The sequence below is a fragment of the Gadus chalcogrammus genome, chromosome 3 (genome assembly GCF_026213295.1).
Source record: "Gadus chalcogrammus isolate NIFS_2021 chromosome 3, NIFS_Gcha_1.0, whole genome shotgun sequence".
Classification (NCBI taxonomy): Eukaryota; Metazoa; Chordata; class Actinopteri; order Gadiformes; family Gadidae; genus Gadus; species Gadus chalcogrammus.
This window is the reverse complement of record NC_079414.1, coordinates 24,340,065-24,359,687: the sequence shown is the minus strand read 5'-3', so window position 1 is coordinate 24,359,687 and position 19,623 is coordinate 24,340,065. Positions and strand designations below refer to the sequence as shown.

General features: G+C 45.2%; 1 protein-coding gene across 6 annotated transcripts in view; it reads left to right on the top strand.

Moving 5' to 3' along the window:
* Positions 1-19,623, top strand: part of LOC130379824 (SLAM family member 7-like) — a 37,322-nt gene that overhangs the window by 8,706 nt on the left and 8,993 nt on the right. For 4 of the 6 annotated variants that reach the window (XM_056586884.1, XM_056586881.1, XM_056586885.1 and 1 more), the window contains exons 1-4: positions 5,612-5,767; positions 17,063-17,356; positions 17,792-18,061; positions 18,170-18,295. In XM_056586884.1, coding sequence (XP_056442859.1) covers positions 5,689-5,767; positions 17,063-17,356; positions 17,792-18,061; positions 18,170-18,295 — 769 coding nt within the window. In that variant the 5' untranslated portion in view covers positions 5,612-5,688. Of the gene's footprint in view, positions 1-5,611; positions 5,768-17,062; positions 17,357-17,791; positions 18,062-18,169; positions 18,296-19,623 lie in introns of those variants that run through there. The other 2 variants (XM_056586882.1, XM_056586883.1) reach the window with 1 other exon arrangement.

Sequence of the window (19,623 nt, the reverse complement as noted above, 5' to 3'; positions counted from 1 at the left end):
AGGTATGCAATTTGAATACCTGCTGAAATAAATAAATAATTAGTCTTCAATGCCGAAAGATACAGGCGGAGTAATTCGATTTTAAACAACAACAGTCCTAGAATATGACCATGGGGCAGACTGCTTTACGACCATATGGGCGTCTTATGCCGCTTTTCCACCGCACATGTAGCTCGACTCGACACGACACGACTCGACACGGTAGCAGCACGGGTCCTTTTCCACCGCAAATAGTACCTCCTGGACGTGGGCGGGGTGCGAATTTTTTTTTTGCAGGGTGGTAGCGGGAAGCTCATCCCTGATTGGCTGGGACTTGTATGCTGGGACTTGGCTCGCTGGGACTTTGTCAGAGGGCTTGTGTGAAAATCACGAACGCAAATTAATTAAACGTTGTTATAAATCAACACGAATAAGGTGACGCATGATACCCACCTACTACACGGCAACTCTATAGCTACCTTTCTGTAAGCACAAACGTTAGCTCACTCGTCTAAAATCCCCTGTGAAACTGTTATGTGTCGCAAGGGCTACTGCAGTAAATCCTTTTTGTGTTTATTATACAACTCTATAGCTACCTTTCTGTAAGCACAAACGTTAGCTCACTCGTCTAAAAGCCCCTGTGAAACTGTTATGTGTCGCAGGGGCTACTGTAGTAAATCCTTTTTGTATTTATTATATTTTATAACGTTATGTATAGCGCATCGGCAAATGAATTAAACGTTGTTATAAATCAACACGAATCATTTTAGCAATAATGTGACACATGATACCATACCCACCTACTACACGGCAACTCAATAGCTACCTTTCTCTAAGTACAAACGTTAGCTCACTCGTCTAAAAGCCCCTGTGTTTTTTTTTCTAATTGTTTGTCCATCCATGTCTTGATATTTCCATTAAGATTCCATTCTGTTCTGTTTCTAGAAGTGGTGAGCATAATGGCAGGATTTATTAAAGCTTGCAACATTTGCCAGACCCATGTCAACTTTGAGGAGATGGAGCTGCTGGAGGTTAGGTGTAGATGGATAAGAATAAACCGTATGATTTCTGATATTCGTTCATAGTGGTTCTGCCACACCCCACAACCAATTACATTATAGAAAGAAGGGCCATAAAATCTGTAGACCTATCCATAGAATATTTTCGCGTAGGGCTACATGAATTTTAATATTGATTTTCACCTATCAATCCACCTACTACACGGCAACTCTATAGCTACCTTTCTGTAAGTGCCAAAACAAACGTTAGCTCGTAATGCTAAAAACAACTATTGTATAACATGTGTTATGTCAATATAACATTGATACAATGATTTGTGTTGATTTATAACAACGTTTCATTTATTCGCGTTCGTGATTTTCACGAGCCCTGTGTTTTCACAAGCCCTCTGACAAAGTCCCAGCGAGCCAAGTCCCAGCCAATGAGGGATGAGTTCCCTCATGAATATTCACGAGCTTCCCGCTACCACCCTGCAAAAAATAAACTCGCGGGCGGGGTGGGCTGCGCGAAAGGGCCGTGACGTATTTTTGTACGCGACGCAAACAACACCTACGCAACCCACACATGGACAGAACCCACATAACAACAATGGAGGACATCGATGCGATGGTATTCGTGTTCGTATTATTAGCTGGCATGTTGAAGAAGTTGAAGAAGTGGAATATGTTGGCTGCGGCGCTGCTATGGCTGTTACCAGCGTGGTTGCCATGTCGTTCTCGTGACTTCGTCACACTCTCTGGCCAATCAGTGGCCGGCCGTCTGCCGACGTCACCTTTAAGCATCGGCTCAGCTCGCTTGGAACCTAGAGCGAGGCGGTACTAGAAAAAGCAGCCACTTCAGGTACCAGATACCATGTTTTCGCGGTGGAAACGCAAAAAATGCGAGCTGAGTCGAGTCGTGTCGAGCTGGTACCATGCAGTGGAAAAGCGGCATTATAGCGCTGATTGCAATTCTTATGGCAGCCTGCAGGGTTATGCGAGAAACATACGGAGGGACGCGGTCGTTGAGCTCCGCCGCCCCACATTGCATGACACGTTAAACTCAACTAGAATCGCCACCATCAATTTGTTATCAACAGACCAAAAATAGTCGGAAAGCCTACAGAAACTATAGATAGTTAATGTGACAATCACATTAACAAAAATAAACTTGGAGCAATGATTTACTGAGGAACTTTTTTTTTTGGGAGCATGCTTTTGCAGGGAGTTCGTCGCCCCACCTGCCCATATGGACGGCACATTAAAAGCGCGTTAGAACCGTAGGAAAAACGAACTATTTCCGCATTTAGAAAACGGGTAAAAGTCACCATAAGGCCCTACTAATAATAATGGGTTCTTCAGTGAATAAACCTTTATAGAACTGGCAGGGATGTGTCCTCTCCGGGTGGAGAGGAGAGCGCTGTCCTCTCAGCCCTGTTCTGCCGTGCAGCTTCATCACCACTTTTCACCATGCTCACACCAGCCATTTGCTACCTTATGTCTCCCTTTCTCTCATACCTTCATGTCTAACTCTCAGTGTTTCTGCATGAATATTGCGAAATAAATCTTTAAATAAAGAATATGCTGCTGGCCCCAGTCAGATCGATATCATCCATGAAATAGAATATAAATAGAATAGATGGCATTTGAGTAAATTACGTGTTTAGTTGTAGCAATGAGAGTGATGGAAGACATGCTAGTTTACATTGTAATTTCTGATGGAGGCAGTGGGCACGAACGAGGTACCTCGTGCCCACTGCATCCGTCCGTTGACTGATCCCCATTGATTTTGAATGGGGACGGACACGCAATGCATTGTGCATCCGTTGGTTCCGTTGACGCCGTCAAAAAGTTGAGAAATTTTCAACTTTTTCGGCAGCGACGGATCCGTCATCCAATCAGATCCCGTATGCACATTTAAGCACTGTGACACTACTCTTGGCGGTAGTGTGACAGCCACGCCTTCCGACGTCCTTTGACGGACGGTGCAGTGGGCTATGTTTCCGGTCTTGTGTGTTCTAACGGTTTCCAACGGTCCTACGACGTCTCTCCCTCTTCCACAAAAGGTAAAGACATGCAATGGTGGATATCTTGTTGTGGCGCGACAAATTCGACAAAACTTGCACAGCGACAGATTTTGATGTGTGGCGCGACAAAACTTCGGCGACAACGCGAACGGGCGAAAAATTTCGCGTTTGGTGTGAACACACAGTAACGCCCCGTGCCCACTACCTCCTTCAGTCAACGGAGGTGGGAAGGCGTTGCTGACTGATGGGGGAGTAGTCTTTGCAGAGGCATCCGTCAGCCAATCAAATCAGTCAAATGACGCGATAAACGCCCCTTTTATGTGACCGCGCATTGAACATAAAGCGGAAAACCTGGTTCAACTAATTGAATCTAAAGTGAGCGTCGTGGTACCATTTAACTCTGATTGCGAGTTGCGTCTCTGTCGAGCCAGGTTTTCCCAAGAAAGCCTTGGTATGTTCAGCGAGGTTCGTGGTCCTACCCCCCAGGGCTCACCTGAACAGAAGCGGCTGTGGTTGTTTATAGCCGCTTGTTCTGGTTAGTCTTGTGTTGTCTTTTAAAGGTTGGGTAGGTGATTTGCGAAACGCCAGCAGATTTTGAAAATACACAACTCAAATGGTCCTACCCCCTCTCCTTCAACGCTGACTCTGACTCCACCCATTCCAAGTACCTGGACGCGCAATCATGCACGAGCGCGAACAGAGATGCGCGAGAGCGAGCCAGGCTAGCGTAGGTTTTCGTTTAACAACATGGCACTACATTCAGCTGTAAGTTGCACCCAGTACCGCGGGAAGTAGGGGTGCTGGGGGTGCTGCAACACCCCCTGTCCGAGGCCCTGTCTTATCACAGAAAACGATCATTTCTAAAAACTCCGGCCAAAGTGGAGATTTCTGAAAACGCCGGTTATGTGTTGTCGTGTCAACGGGGAGAAACGGGATTTTAGGTTCTGAAGCGTCACATTATGCACCAGGAAATGCTTAAAGGCACCCAGTGCAACTTTATGTAAACATTCAATGAAAAATAAACATTCAATTTCTAGTCTTTTTTACACGTAGTGAGTTTCAATAACTCCATACCATTACATATCGACATTCAAGGAGCAAAGATGAGACGTCGCTGTGTGGTGGGAACTGATAGAAAATCGTAAACAACAACAATCGCCGGTGGGGAGAAGCCATTTTTCCATTGACTGGAAGCCTGCTTTATTTATTGTAGGTTACAAAAAATAAAGAAAATGGCGGCATTGTTGTTGTTATCGATTTTCTATCAGTTCTCACCACACAACGACGTCTCATCTTTGCTGCTTGAATGTCGGTATGTAATGGTATGGAGTTATTGAAACTTACTACGTGTAAAAAAGACTAGAAATTGAATGTTTATTTTTAAGCCTCGAAAGTTGCACTGGGTGCCTTTAACGTCATGTGAGCGCCCGCTGTACCGTATTTGTCCGAATATAAACACAAACCCCATTGTAAGACGACCTATATTTGGAAAAAAGATTTGAAGACCAGATCCGGTTTTTATGAATAAATAAATTGTATTCATTGAAATAATATACGAAAATAAAAAGGCATCGAATAAAACGCTGCATTGCCACTAAACAGTAGTGCAAATAGGCCATACTGATGTGTACACCAAAGACTATTCCTGACACTCCTCTGCCCCGCTGTGTTCGCTCTGGCTGTGGTCGCTCCGAACTGTTTCGGCCCGTGGCAAAGCGAGTCATCCTCGCTGCTGTCCAAGGCATTTTGAGACGCAGCATTTATTTAATGCTCATATGTCCTAGTGCTGAAAAAAGGTTATATGAAAAAGTGTGAGGGTAGCGGTGGTGCGCTAAACTTGTTCTGTGAGCAGCTGGATGTGAACGATCGATTTTCAACTGTGCGCGCATGCACTGGTGTAATTGAGCTGCGCTGCTATACATCTTTTTTTATCAATGTAACGAGTTGCGAGTCTAGTGCAGGCTGAGGTTTTTTTTTCCCAGCACCCCCTGCTGAGAATACGTTCTCGCTGCTATGTTGCACCAGATGTTATGAACATTAAACGGTCACATAAATCATTACTATTTTTAGAAAATGTATGTTTGTTTCATATAATTGTATTGGAAGTCCTGGTTTTCACTAGGGTTGCCGCGGTGTGGACATTTTCACACCGAGTAATACACTCGTCTCCACACCGGTATTACCGAGTATAAACGGTATAAACTTTGAAACTAGGTCAACCGCCACACAAGCATCGGTTTTTAGACCCTAATCGTCCTTCAGTTGCCGCCAACGTTCGAAAGCAGCGCCTAGGATTATTCTTGATTTCAGTTTTTCTCTTTCAGCGTTTTTATTATCAATTACTCTCTGAAAAAGAGTTTTCCTTCTCTTTGCTGGTGGTGGTGGTGGTGGTGGTGGGGATGGTGGCGTCTTGTCTGCCATGGAAATTGTCTTCTACTGCTAGGTCCAAATGTGGATTAACTAGTTCCAGTAGCTACCGCAGGATAACAACAAACAGGAGCTTGCTCTGGGTCACGAGCTCTGGGTCACGAGTACTGCACGAAGGGGTCGCGCGCGGGGCGCGGGGGAGGGGGAGTGCAGTACGACCGTTTGATTGACGTACATAACTAACATAACATTACTGTCCAATGCAACTCGGTGGCACTTTTCATCATAAGAATCACTGTTCATCATAAGAAATCACCATGGCGGACATGAGGCTCAGAGAAAGCACCACCCTTCTGCTGATGGAAATGTTCTCCGGAGGACTTCTCCTGATTTTAGGTAAACTTTTCCCCTTTTATAGATTATTTGTATATTTCATTGTTCGGCTTCTGCACAACAGGTCTGGTATTCATTTTCTTAAATGTACTTGAGTATTCAGCAATATAACGGCGCTGTGTGTGTGTTGGTTTGTGTCTGTGTGTGTAAGTAGGCCAACTCTACGTTATGCTTGGTAATATATGTCGTCTATAGTTGGAATGTATTATCATTGTGTAATAATTTTGTAATAGTTGGCTATTAATCAAGCAATAAAAGCGGGTTTAGATCGGTTGGAAAAACTAACTATTTCCGCGTTTAAAAAGCGGGCGCAATACCACAATACCCACTGATATTAATAGGTGAATAAACTGTTATAGAACTGGCAGGGATGTGTGGTCCTCTCTGGGTGGAGAGCGCTGAAAAAAGCTTAACAAAAAGCTTAACTAGCCTACTGGTGAAGGAATGGTTAACTATTCACTCAAAAAGCTTAACTATTGGTGAACGAATGGTTGGCAACACCTCATTATGATACATTTAGCCTACATGAAATGTGTCCTTCCCTATTACTTCGGCTAGGAAAGAGGAAACATGTGTATATTCTCAATATTTATTATTAATGATCTGAAGTAGGCGATGTGTAAAGAAAAGCACTTGATGGTTGGACAGAGTGTTCATTTTAAGCAGGGATAGGCCTACACATTTTGGCAGGTCGAAAGAATACAGTCGGACAAAATATGTGTCCCCCCTATAACATTGTCTAGAGAAGAAGAATCATGTACAGAGGCGGAGTGGCCGTCGGGACGATCGGGAGATTTCCCAGTCGGCCGGCGAGGTCAGGTGGACCGGCCCACAGTTGTGAGCGGCCGCGAAGCGTCTGCAAGCCGGCCCTGAGCATAATTTATTCCCCGTCAAGACCCCGCGAAAATCCCCGAAATAAACAATATAGGCCTATATCCCGTGAACATCCAACCAATATTTATACCACTTGCTTACTCTCTATGTCTCATTCATGTTTTTTTTTTTATATTATTTTTTTTTTACTTCATTTAATTCTTCATTATTCAGGCGTTACAGAACTTTCATAGCCATAAATAAATAATACGAACTACAGTTTACTTTAATTTGTTTGTTCTTGAATTGACGTAGAATGGAGCAAAGACTCCTGGGATTGGGAAATGCGTTTATCCAATAAACAGCTTGCAGGGCAAGTCCATTTTCGGAAATGTAGGGGGATATATGAGCGGCCCCATGTCTAATGGAATGACCCTAAAGACACGTCAGACAGAGAAGGCGAGCAAGTTCGTGGTTGCTTGCTTTTGTTTACCGGCGTTGCTATGGTTACCGGTCTTGTAAGGAAGTGCGCCAATTCTCGGAGTGCCAATTCTCTTCCGCACAGAGCAGAACTGTGGCCTATTTTACGCATTTTTATTTTCTTAATTATAATTATATCATTCATTTTTACCGAATTTTTTGTTATTACTGAAAATTCAAACAAAAAAAAACGTTGTTGGCAGTGGGGGGGGGCCGGACCGGGGAGGATTCTCCCGGTGGCTAATAGTGTCCCACTCCGCCCCTGATCATGTATATTCTTCCTTATTCCTTCAGGCACCATAGGGCCCTACTAATAATAATGGGTTATTCAGTGAATAATTGTTTAGTAGGCCTATAGCCTAAGTGGCGGTTTTAGGCCGGGGCGGTTCATCCGTTAAAAAAAAGTGTTTTTCTATCTTGTATTAGGCCTATATCATAACATTATGTGGGGTATTGATATATTGGCGCCCCTATGGCTACAGGCGCACCTGAGCCCTGTACCACGAAGCTCGCTTAGAGGGTTAGCGAGGTATGTTGAGCTCCAAGCCTGGGTTAGTTGTACCACGAAAGTCGATCTCTTTTAGCGTCGCTGTATCACCATGGTGACTTATGCTCGCAACCAAACCTGGTCGGGAGCAGTTTTTCGGCTTAGTCTAGCCGGAGATCGGCTACTTAAATCGGCGTGCGCAGCTTCCTAGCCCCTCCTCTGACAATGGCGTCACCATTTGTGGGTGTTCCCGTGGACCCCGGCGCACTTCTCGTACAGGCGTCTCTCCGGAGACAGAGGGTTTTACGGGACAGAACCGATCCCTTGGCATTGTCTGACGATATTCAGATTTCAGACTTTATTGTCATTGTGCAAACAACGAAATTGGGGTTCTTCATGAGAGATACAGATTCTCATCAGAGGGTGTTCGTTATTTGATCGTCCTTTTGGACCTTATGTAGACAATGATTACTGTTGCGCATTGTGTCTCAGTGCTAGAGTGGAGGTAGCGCGTCAGTCTTGAATTTCTGCGCGGGGGGTTCGACACCCAAGTGACGCGAATTTATGTGAAGCCTATATAGTCCTAATTCTCATGCATATGGAATACTTATTCACTAAAGCTTATGGAATTATATTTTTGTGCTTATTTCGAACTTGAACCCATATTTTCAAGGCCGTGCTGGCACCACATCTATGGGGGTAAAATGCATGATGATAGACCGGCGAATTTGAACCCCGGTCGCTGGCTTTCGGGTCTTATGCTAATCCACTACGCTATAGCCGTAACCCAGTCGCCAAGAAAAAACGTCAGCGGTGTACGTTTCCATGAACACTGGATACGTAGCATTTCAACGTAAAAAATAGCGTGTTATACCTACAGTATCCACGTGTGCCGCTGTGGAGGCGGGTTTCGGGGTTTGGGTTTCACGGCTTTCGCGGCAAATTGTGGACACGATTGTTTAGGGGGGGGGGGGGGGGGGGAGAGACTGTTGTTGACCGGGGAGGGAGGGGGGGGGGGGGGGGGAGACACGTTTGTTGAGGGGGGACGACGACACACGATTGTAGGGGGGGGGGGGGGGGGGGACACGTTTGTTGAGGGGGGGGGAAGACACGTTTGTAGGGGGGGGCACGCTCGACAACGAGAGTTGGTTTTTATTGAACGCTCGACAACGAGAGTTGGTTTTTATTGAACGAGACTTCAACACGGAACAGCTGCGCGAAACGATGGTCACGTCACTCTCGGTGACGGTGTCGACAATAATGAACACACGAACAGTGTTAATAGAACAACACACAACCACATAACATCCCGAACCCATTAACCCCACTTAATCCTAACAACAAAACAAGTTAACAAAAGCCCCATTTGTCAACTGAGAACCCCAATTCCCAGAATCCCCCGCGGCTCCGGAACACGGCGTAGCTTATATTAATCTTTATTATCTGAATGGGAAATGCAATATTTTAGGACAGATACACCATTAAACGCGTTTCTAATGACATTTCTAGCGAGAAATGTACATTTTCCTTACATAATCTTCAGTCAGTGAATGTGTATGATCTTTATTAATCTTTATTATCTGAATGGGAAATGCAATATTTTAGGACCGATTCACCGTTAAACGTGTTTCTAATAACATTTCTAGCGAGAAATATACTTTTTAATTGCATAATCTTCAGTCAGTGCTTGTGTCTGATCTTTAGTTTTATAGTTATTAGGATTTGATCGGCTCGCTCGCATGTTTCAACAACGTCAGGTTGCTTTCGCTAAACTAGCAGCTCACGTGCTTCCTGCGTTTGTGTTATTAAACTGTTACTTTATGTAACTTTTAATGATATCATCTTGTTAGAAACACGTATATCTGAGAGCCAACCCAGTCGCCAAAAGCATACCTACGTTGACAGTGTACGTTTCGTGAACACTGGATTACGTCGCATTTCAACATAAAATAGCGTGTTATACACACACACACACGCACGCACATGCACAGACACACACACACAAGCACACACAAGCACACACACACACGCACAGACAGACAGACACAGACACACACACACACACACACACACACACACACACACACACACACACACGCACACACGCACACACGCACACGGTGCATTTCGCTGCTAAAACAACAACAAAAAAATATTCCCTCAAATATTATTACTTTCAAAACGTTGGCCAAAATGGCCAATAATATAATTTTTTTTTGGGATGCTTCTAGGACATTTTGGGTGGATTTTGAACGGTATGTGGGGGGCACGTATTTTGCAGGACCTGGCAACCCTGCGCTGTTGCCCGAGATCTGGATCCACCCCGGCGTGGTGCCGTCTCCTTTTGACCTTTTGACCCCAGACTTCTGGGGGAATAGCTGAATCAATTCATTAGTCAATCAGAAGCATGTAAATATCTTTCCAGTGGCGTAAGAGGACAAACAAGGTGTCCTTCAACATCTACGCTTCCAGGCGATTGCAACGGTGCCACACATGAGCATATTCGAACATGTTTAATGGTAGTAATTAGCTGTCGAAATTGGAGGCCTTAATCAATACTGAGCAGCTATTGATTTGCTTCCCGATAAAGATTTGTCACAAATGACATGTTATTTAGCATCTACACGTTGAGCTGAGTCCAATGACACCAAGAACGACACTCTAGCTAATGGTAACATGTATTTTACATGGTACACTTAGGTCTAGGACATGATCTCGGTGTAGCAAGAGGCCGAGCTTGATCTCATTGGACTCAGCTTAACGTGTAGATGCTAATTAACATGTAATTTGTCAAAAATCTCCATCGGGAAGCAAATCTATAGCTGGTCATTATTGATAAAGGCCTCCAAAATCGACAGCTAATTACTACCCCGAAACATATTCAAATATGATCATGTGTGGCACTGTTGCAATCGTCTCGAAACGTAGATGTCAAAGGACACCTTGTTTGCTCTGTTGCACCACCGGGAAGATATTTTCATACTTCTAATGGATTGATTCATTTAAGGTTCTCGGAGTGAGACTTTAAGTGGCTGCAGCAGAAGTGTTGAGACGAAAGATGATATCAAGAGATTTATAGAATATTCCCATTCACATTATGATTCTTCGTCGTAACATCCGACCAAACATACTTCTGTCTCTTTACCTGACGAGCTGAACAGTTTCTACGCCCGCTTTGAAGTGAGCCAAACCAGTCTCCTAGAGAGGACCTACTCAGAGGACGCAGATAATACAGCCAGCGCTCTTGTCATCACAGAAGAGGATGTACGTGTGGTGTTCAAACGCATCAACATCCGAAAAGCGGCCGGGTCAGATGGGTTACCTGGCCGGGTGTTCAAAGTATGTGCGGACCAGCTGGCTGGTGTATTCACAAACATTTTCAACCTCTCCCTCTCCACGGGCATAGTGCCAGCCTGCTTCAAGTCATCAGTAATCATTCCTGTACAAAAGAAGAGCAAGGTAACATGCCCAAACGACTGGCGCCCTGTTGCTCTCACCCCCATAGTGAGCAAATGCTTTGAAAAGCTCATCAAGGTGCTGATCTGCAGAATGCTGCCACCAGCCCTGGACCTCCACCAATTTGCCTATCGGAAGAACAGATCGACAGATGACGCCATTGCCACAGCACTCCACTTAGCCCTCGCCCACCTCGACAAGAGGAACACCTATGTGAGGATGCTGTTTGTTGATTATAGTTCGGCATTCAACACAATAGTCCCCTCCAGACTCGACAGGAAGCTCAGGGACCTAGGCATTGATCCCAGCCTATGCAACTGGATCCTTGACTTCCTGACGGATCGAAAACAGGTGGTGAAGATGGGTCCTAAGATCTCCGCCCCTCTGACCATCAGCACAGGAGCCCCCCAGGGCTGTGTCCTAAGCCCCCTCCTCTACTCCCTATACACCCACGACTGCGTGGCTACACACGGATCCAATGCAGTGATCAAGTTCGCCGATGACACGACAGTCATGGGCCTGATCACTGATGGTGATGAGACGGCCTATAGGAGCGAGGTCGACTGTCTGGCTCAGTACAGCCAGGACAACAACCTCATTATCAACACCGATAAGACCAAGGAGCTCGTTGTGGACTTCAGGAAGAAGAGACAGATTCAACACCCCACTTCCATCAATGGGTCTGCTGTGGAGAGGGTACACAGCATTAAGTTCCTGGGAGTCCACATCACCAGAGACCTCACCTGGGAGGAGCACACCAACCAGGTGGTGAAAAAAGCACAGCGGTGCCTATTTCACCTTAGGCGTCTGAAAAAGTTTGGCGTGGGGCCCAAGATCCTGGGGGCCTTCTTCAGAGGCACAACGGAGAGCATATTGACTGGATGCATCACTGCCTGGTACGGGAACTGCACTGCCCAAAGCCGCAAAATGCTGCAAAGGGTAGTGCGGACAGCTGAGAGGATCAGCGGATGTGAGCTTCCCTCCATCCAGGAAACCTACAAGGCCCGGTGTGTCAGGAAGGCCCTCCGAATCATTGGGGACCCCAGCCACCCCAACCAGAAACTGTTTGAGCTACTGCCGTCAGGGAGGCGGTACCAAAGCCTAAGGGCCAAAACCCAGAGGATGACAAGCAGTTTTTTCCCCCAAGCAGTCAGACTCCTGGTAAAACACACTACCCCCCAACCATCCACACGCACACCACAACAACAGACTGTTGTTACTTTTTAGTATTATTGATGCTGCTACTTACTTATTTATTTATTTATTTTTACTTTGTTCCTTTTCATATGGTTTCTTATTCTTATTCTTATTTATTTTATCTTTTACTGTTGCTGCTATGTGAATGTTGAGGAACCAAGCCTAAGATTTTTACTCTTGAGTACTGTACTATAAGATGTAATAAAAGTGATTCTGATTCTGATTCTGAACATCCTTTACATTCACAGAGCGAAGATTATGAAAGTCCAGGCTCAGCAAGTGCTCCATCTCGTTGCACCTGCACCCAGCGGCTCGCTTGCAAGATTTTGGCCTGAAGTTCTTCCCAGACCTATACCCTAACAGTCCAATATGCATATCTGAGAATCAGGCCTCTCTTCAATAATGACAAAATGTAATGAGAGAAATACAGATTCACTTTTTGTTATCTCATAAGCGGCGTGGTGCCGGCTCCTTTTGACCTTTTGACCCCAGACTTCAAAGACGTGGCCACAGGCCAGCGGTGTCTACACACATTAAGCCACAAATGTACACCTCCATCCCGCAAAAAATGGGGCCTAGAAACTAACCTCTGTCTTATGTACATTGACTGTACTGTTGGAGGTCACGCCCCTTTTCCAGCCTTTTCGAGATAGCTAGGGATGCTAAAATGTTGACACACATTTCCCGGGGCCCCGAGAACGACATATGCAAGATTTGTAGTTCTAGCCCATAGAGAAAAAAAGTTTTCCCAAATGGACTGTCATTTGGACAAAGCCCCTTCAGAAGTGTTGGCTGCGAGACCTAATGGTTCAGAATGTGGTGGAAAAAGTTTTTGAGATAGGAAGGTCCTACCGCCCTGAAATTTGAATACCATATTCTAGGGCCGAACTGGGACCCCCGCACCGAAACTTGGCCCGGTCGGACCCCGAGTGCAGGAAGGGGGGGCCTGGACTTTCATAATCTTCGCTCTGTGAATGTAAAGGATGTTTGGTCGGATGTTACGACGAAGAATCATAATGTGAATGGGAATATTCTATAAATCTCTTTATATCATCTTTCGTCTCAACACTTCTGCTGCAGCCACTTAAAGTCTCACTCCGAGAACCTTAAAATATGAATCAATCCATTAGAAGTATGAAAATATCTTCCCGGTGGTGCAACAGAGCAAACAAGGTGTCCTTTGACATCTACGTTTCGAGACGATTGCAACAGTGCCACACATGATCATATTTGAATATGTTTCGGGGTAGTAATTAGCTGTCGATTTTGGAGGCCTTTATCAATAATGACCAGCTATAGATTTGCTTCCCGATGGAGATTTTTGACAAATTACATGTTAATTAGCATCTACACGTTAAGCTGAGTCCAATGAGATCAAGCTCGGCCTCTTGCTACACCGAGATCATGTCCTAGACCTAAGTGTACCATGTAAAATACATGTTACCATTAGCTAGAGTGTCGTTCTTGGTGTCATTGGACTCAGCTCAACGTGTAGATGCTAAATAACATGTCATTTGTGACAAATCTTTATCGGGAAGCAAATCAATAGCTGCTCAGTATTGATTAAGGCCTCCAATTTCGACAGCTAATTACTACCATTAAACATGTTCGAATATGCTCATGTGTGGCACCGTTGCAATCGCCTGGAAGCATAGATGTTGAAGGACCCCTTGTTCGTCCTCTTATGCCACCGGAAAGATATTTACATGCTTCTGATTGACTAATGAATTGATTCAGCTATTCCCCCAGAAGTCTGGGGTCAAAAGGTCAAAAGGAGACGGCACCACGCCGGGGTGGATCCAGATCTCGGAGGCGCAGGGTTGCCAGGTCCTGCAAAAAACGTGCCCCCCACATACCGTTCAAAATCCACCCAAGATGTCCTAGTAGCATCCCAAAAAAAAAAGATATTATAGGCCATTTTGGCCAACGTTTTGAAAGTAATAATATTTGAGGGAATATTTTTTTGTTGTTGTTTTAGCAGCGAAATGCACCGTGTGCGTGTGTGCGTGTGTGCGTGTGTGCGTGTGTGTGTGTGTGTGTGTGTGTGTGTGTCTGTGCGTGCGTGTGTGTGCTTGTGTGTGTGTCTGTGCATGTGCGTGCGTGTGTGTGTGTGTATAACACGCTATTTTATGTTGAAATGCGACGTAATCCAGTGTTCACGAAACGTACACTGTCAACGTAGGTATGCTTTTGGCGACTGGGTTGGCTCTCAGATATACGTGTTTCTAACAAGATGATATCATTAAAAGTTACATAAAGTAACAGTTTAATAACACAAACGCAGGAAGCACGTGAGCTGCTAGTTTAGCGAAAGCAACCTGACGTCGTTGAAACATGCGAGCGAGCCGATCAAATCCTAATAACTATAAAACTAAAGATCAGACACAATCACTGACTGAAGATTATGCAATTAAAAAGTATATTTCTCGCTAGAAATGTTATTAGAAACACGTTTAACGGTGAATCGGTCCTAAAATATTGCATTTCCCATTCAGATAATAAAGATTAATAAAGATCATACACATTCACTGACTGAAGATTATGTAAGGAAAATGTACATTTCTCGCTAGAAATGTCATTAGAAACGCGTTTAATGGTGTATCTGTCCTAAAATATTGCATTTCCCATTCAGATAATAAAGATTAATATAAGCTACGCCGTGTTCCGGAGCCGCGGGGGATTCTGGGAATTGGGGTTCTCAGTTGACAAATTGGGCTTTTGTTAACTTGTTTTGTTGTTAGGATTAAGTGGGGTTAATGGGTTCGGGATGTTATGTGGTTGTGTGTTGTTCTATTAACATGTTCGTGTGTTCATTATTGTCGACACCGTCACCGAGAGTGACGTGACCATCGTTTCGCGCAGCTGTTCCGTGTTGAAGTCTCGTTCAATAAAAACCAACTCTCGTTGTCGAGCGTTCAATAAAAACCAACTCTCGTTGTCGAGCGTGCCCCCCCCTACAAACGTGTCTCCCCCCCCCCTCAACAAACGTGTCCCCCCCCCCCCCCCCCCTTCAACTAACGTGTCCCCCCCCCCCCCCCCCCCCCCTACAATCGTGTGTTGTCCCCCCCCCTCAACAAACGTGTCTCCCCCCCCCCCCCCCCTCCCCGGTCAACAACAGTCTCCCCCCCCCCCCTGCCGCGAAAGCCGTGAAACCCAAACCCCGAAACCCGCCTCCACAGCGGCACACGTGGATACTGTAAGTATAACACGCTATTTTTTACGTTGAAATGCTACGTATCCAGTGTTCATGGAAACGTACACCGCTGACGTTTTTTCTTGGCGACTGGGTTGGTTTACTGGGACCCACGACGGCGAGAGACATCTGCATTCAAATTGGCTGGCGGTCATTTACAGCCAAAACGCTATTAGCTCATTTGCATATAGAGTTGAGCTGTTTTGACTCTCATTTACAGCTTTACAGCTTTAAAGCTATCGCTCAACCGTTTTACCGCTCCTATCGCTTTATCCCGCATGTCTATTAGAAAGTGAATGGGCGTTTATCGCTCAAAACTCAATATAGCTTTTGGTGTGAACGTAGGCCTTCATGTTGCCTGTATGTCTGGTGGCCCAGCTAACATGAACAGCTAACGGTAGCACAACATCTATTAAGGATTCCATGGTGATCAAGAGTTATTGCATAAGTTATGTCTTCCAGCTTCGTGTAATTTATTTTGCATGCTAAAATGATGCTCAAACGACTGCGTCGGGTTCTCTGACATCTCTGGTTCTTCCACTTCCACATCAATCTGAAGTAGACTGAACCGCTACATGGAGGAGAAAGGGATTGTTGCCCGCGATTGTCTCTCACCGGCGAGAGACAATCGCGGGCAACAATCCCTTTCTCCTCGATATAGCGGTTCATGTACTTCAGGGAGTCAAAGCCAAAGTACCATTCCCCCAATTCCTTCTCAAACATGGCTGAGATAACCCCCACTACAGTCTTGTTGTGGAAATACCCAAGACGTCAGAGAACCGACATGTTAAGCGCCATAACACCAACAGCACAACGGCTATCCAAATAACAAAGAAGCGTACAACACTTGCAATGTGTGTAATGACACACACACACACACACACATGTGGCGCTCGCACGGTCGTAGCTCATTGTCTCATTGACGGGCCAAATTCTCTAGGCGGGCAAAGCATAGAAAGGGAAGGTCACTTGGCCCCTTATGACGACATATGGGGCCACATTCCAAATCAGCGCGCCTGAGCTTCCATTTTTTCAAAGGCGTTTTACGACTTTGAAAAGGCGTACTACTGCTCGTTTTACGACAAACACAAGTTTTAGCCACTGGGGGACCATAGGCAGGCTAGGGGAACTCAATTTAATGTTAGAAAACCCCATAAAGTGATATTTTCATGCAATGGGACATTTAACATGTCATGCTGCAAGCCTTTCGATAGGTCACAGAGAAACAGTACATTTAAGCAGAGACTTTGCACTTATGTTACAAACACTTTCCATGCTGGCATCACCTGGCAGATATTTGGTAAGTGTTTATTAATGCTGAGGCACAAGCAGAATTTAGTTAAAAATATATATATACTTTAGGAGACTTTCCAGTCCTTTTACATTTTGTTAAAACGGTTCATTAAATATCCCGAAATCTCCTGAGACCTCTTCACTACAGGCTATGGATAAGGCTTATGGAATAGGCTAATCATCAACGTTTTGAATAAAACCAAAGATTTCAGAAAAACATTCTCTTTAGAAAAGGTTGCACTATTATACTACAGTAGGGTACTTCAGTATTGCAGAAGTTATTTACAGTACTACAGTTGGATACAGTAGTATTTCATTAGGATACTACAGTACGGTTACAGGGCTGTTTGACTGAACGATGTCTCCTGATCTGTTACAGTGATGACGTCATCTGCTGACCAGGAAGTCAAGCAGAACCTGACCTCCACTGTGGGAGGAGAGGTCACCATACCTGGGCCTGTCAAGAGCAGTGGATATCTTGTGAAAGAAAGACTTGTAATCGCTTCAGTGAGAGAAAGTGGGTTGCAAATATATGTTAAAGGTTTCCTGGACAGAGTGTCCTGGGACAGAGACACTGGGCGGTTCACCATACGAAGACTGCAGAGCAACGATTCCGGGATTTATTCTGTTAATCAAGGAGATAAATCTGATTCAATCAAGCTGAGTGTTTATGGTAGGTCACTAGGTCTCATTAACTCTCTCACTGTGATGACCTTGCTCTTCTACTGTCTCCAGAAAATGCAAATTGTATAGTGTGGAAGGTAAGGACATGTCTCAGAGTGGTCAAGCTGTATACTGGAAGGTAGAGGTCATGTCTCAGAGTGGTCAAGCTGTATACTGGAAGGTAGAGGTCATGTCTAGGAGGGGTCAAGCTGTATACTAGAAGGTAGAGGTCATGTCTAGGAGGGGTCAAGCTGTATACTATAAAGTAGAGGTCATGTCTAGGAGGGGTCAAGCTGTATACTAGAAGGTAGAGGTCATGTCTAGGAGGGGTCAAGCTGTATTCTAGAAGGTAGAGGTCATGTCTAGGAGGGGTCAAGCTGTATACTAGAAGGTAGAGGTCATGTCTAGGAGGGGTCAAGCTGACCTTGTGGTCTTCTGTCCCCAGACGCCGTCCTGGAGCCTGGTGTCACCGTAACGTCTGTGAGCAGCGAGGGCTGCACCCTGCTGTGTGCTGTGGACCAACTGAGTGGAGGGACTCTCTCCTGGTATCAAGGAGAGGTCCTGGTGAACCAGAGCAGCACCCAGCGCTCTCTCCCTCTGACCGTGGACAGGCTGGCTCTCCGGTCCTCCTACCGCTGTGTGTCTGCCAACCCTGCTGGTAACCTCACCCGGTCAGTCGACGCTAATACGTCCTGCACAGTACAGCAGCGCACTGGTAAGAAGTCCTCACACACCCTGCCTCCACTTGGACTGCACAGAAAGCTCAAAGACGCTGCTCATGTTGTGGAGCTTTTAGTGACGTGAGTGTGACTCTTCTGTACAGGTGATGAAGATGAAGAGGAGTCTAACAGGCTGCTCCGGATTCTGATTCCCATCTTCTCTGTTGCGACCGTCATATCCGTCATCGTATTTGTTGTGAAGAGGAGGAAGAGAGCCACAGATCTCCAAGGCAAGTCTTTTTTCTCGTTGGGTAAAGCTGCAGTTGGTAAACATTTTGTTATAATTTGGGTCCAAACATACTATGGGCCCTATTTTAACGGTCTGAAACGCAAGTGAGAAGCGCCAAGCACGAGTAGCTTTGTGGGCGGTTCTCTGGCGATGTTGCTATTTTACCGGCGCATTAATGACTCTTGCGCCCTGCAAGAGGGTCTAAATAGGATTGGTCTGCAGTAGCCTAATTACCCGTAGGTGTGGTTTGGGCGTAACGTGCAACAAACCAATGAGAGTGCCAGCTCCCATCCCCTTTAAGAGCCATGAGCGCATTTGAATCTGACGAGTTGATATTTTGACAGCGTGTTTGCAGTCTCCGATGAGACAGATGCATGACCACATGAATTTCAAACTTCAAATGGCTCAGTTTATGGCCAAATAAAATTCACACATGGAATAGCGTTTTCTTCCACAACTTCCTCAAGAGTCCTCAAATAAATTTCGGCAAAGAAAACTTAACACACATATGATACGCGGTAACTGTGTTTCTATAATGACATACACAATACATTACCAGTATTGTATGCAATATCGTTATTGACTTGGGTTCCTAATATGCATGTGTCACCCCGTTAATATACATTGCCATGGACTGTATTATGCGTTACGTGTTTTGTTTGCGTAGGTTTAAACAGATGGACGCACACACGCGCCCCCGCATTCATTAATTATTTTACACATGCACACATGTGCGCCCGCATTCATTCATTCTTTTTAGCACTCACTCGCGGTAAAACAATGTTTTCTCACGATCGAAAATCATGAGAAAGGGGTCCTTATGAACTTGATCAAAAATCAAAAAGCTATGGGCTTGTACACGATGTCTGTGCCAAGAAAATATGTGTTTGCTGTACGGTGTTTGCAGATGCATTGATTTAAAAGTACAATTTATCACCGCTGTATCAGCTGTTCTTTCCCAAATGCGCCCTTAAAATAGCATCTGAACAACGCGCCACTGTCTTTAAACCAGGTATTTCCTGGTTTGTGGCGCAATTGTTTTCTGAAACTGCAAAATAGCACCAGGGAACGTTTGAGCCAGAACACGCCTCCTCCTTTCGCCGAACCGCCCCTTGGGACGCAAGATCATTCCCTAATTTACCGACGCGTGGCGGTGGAGGGAAAAAACGCTCTGTGCCAGTTGCAAACTAGCAACGACACATGCGTCAGTGTAGAAAGTCAATTACGCTGAATGCAAGATAGGGCCCTATATGTTAACGTACAGACTGACTCTCTGATTGTCTTCTGAGGGAGTTACATTCAGGGACGCTGGAGGTAATTCACAGTTGG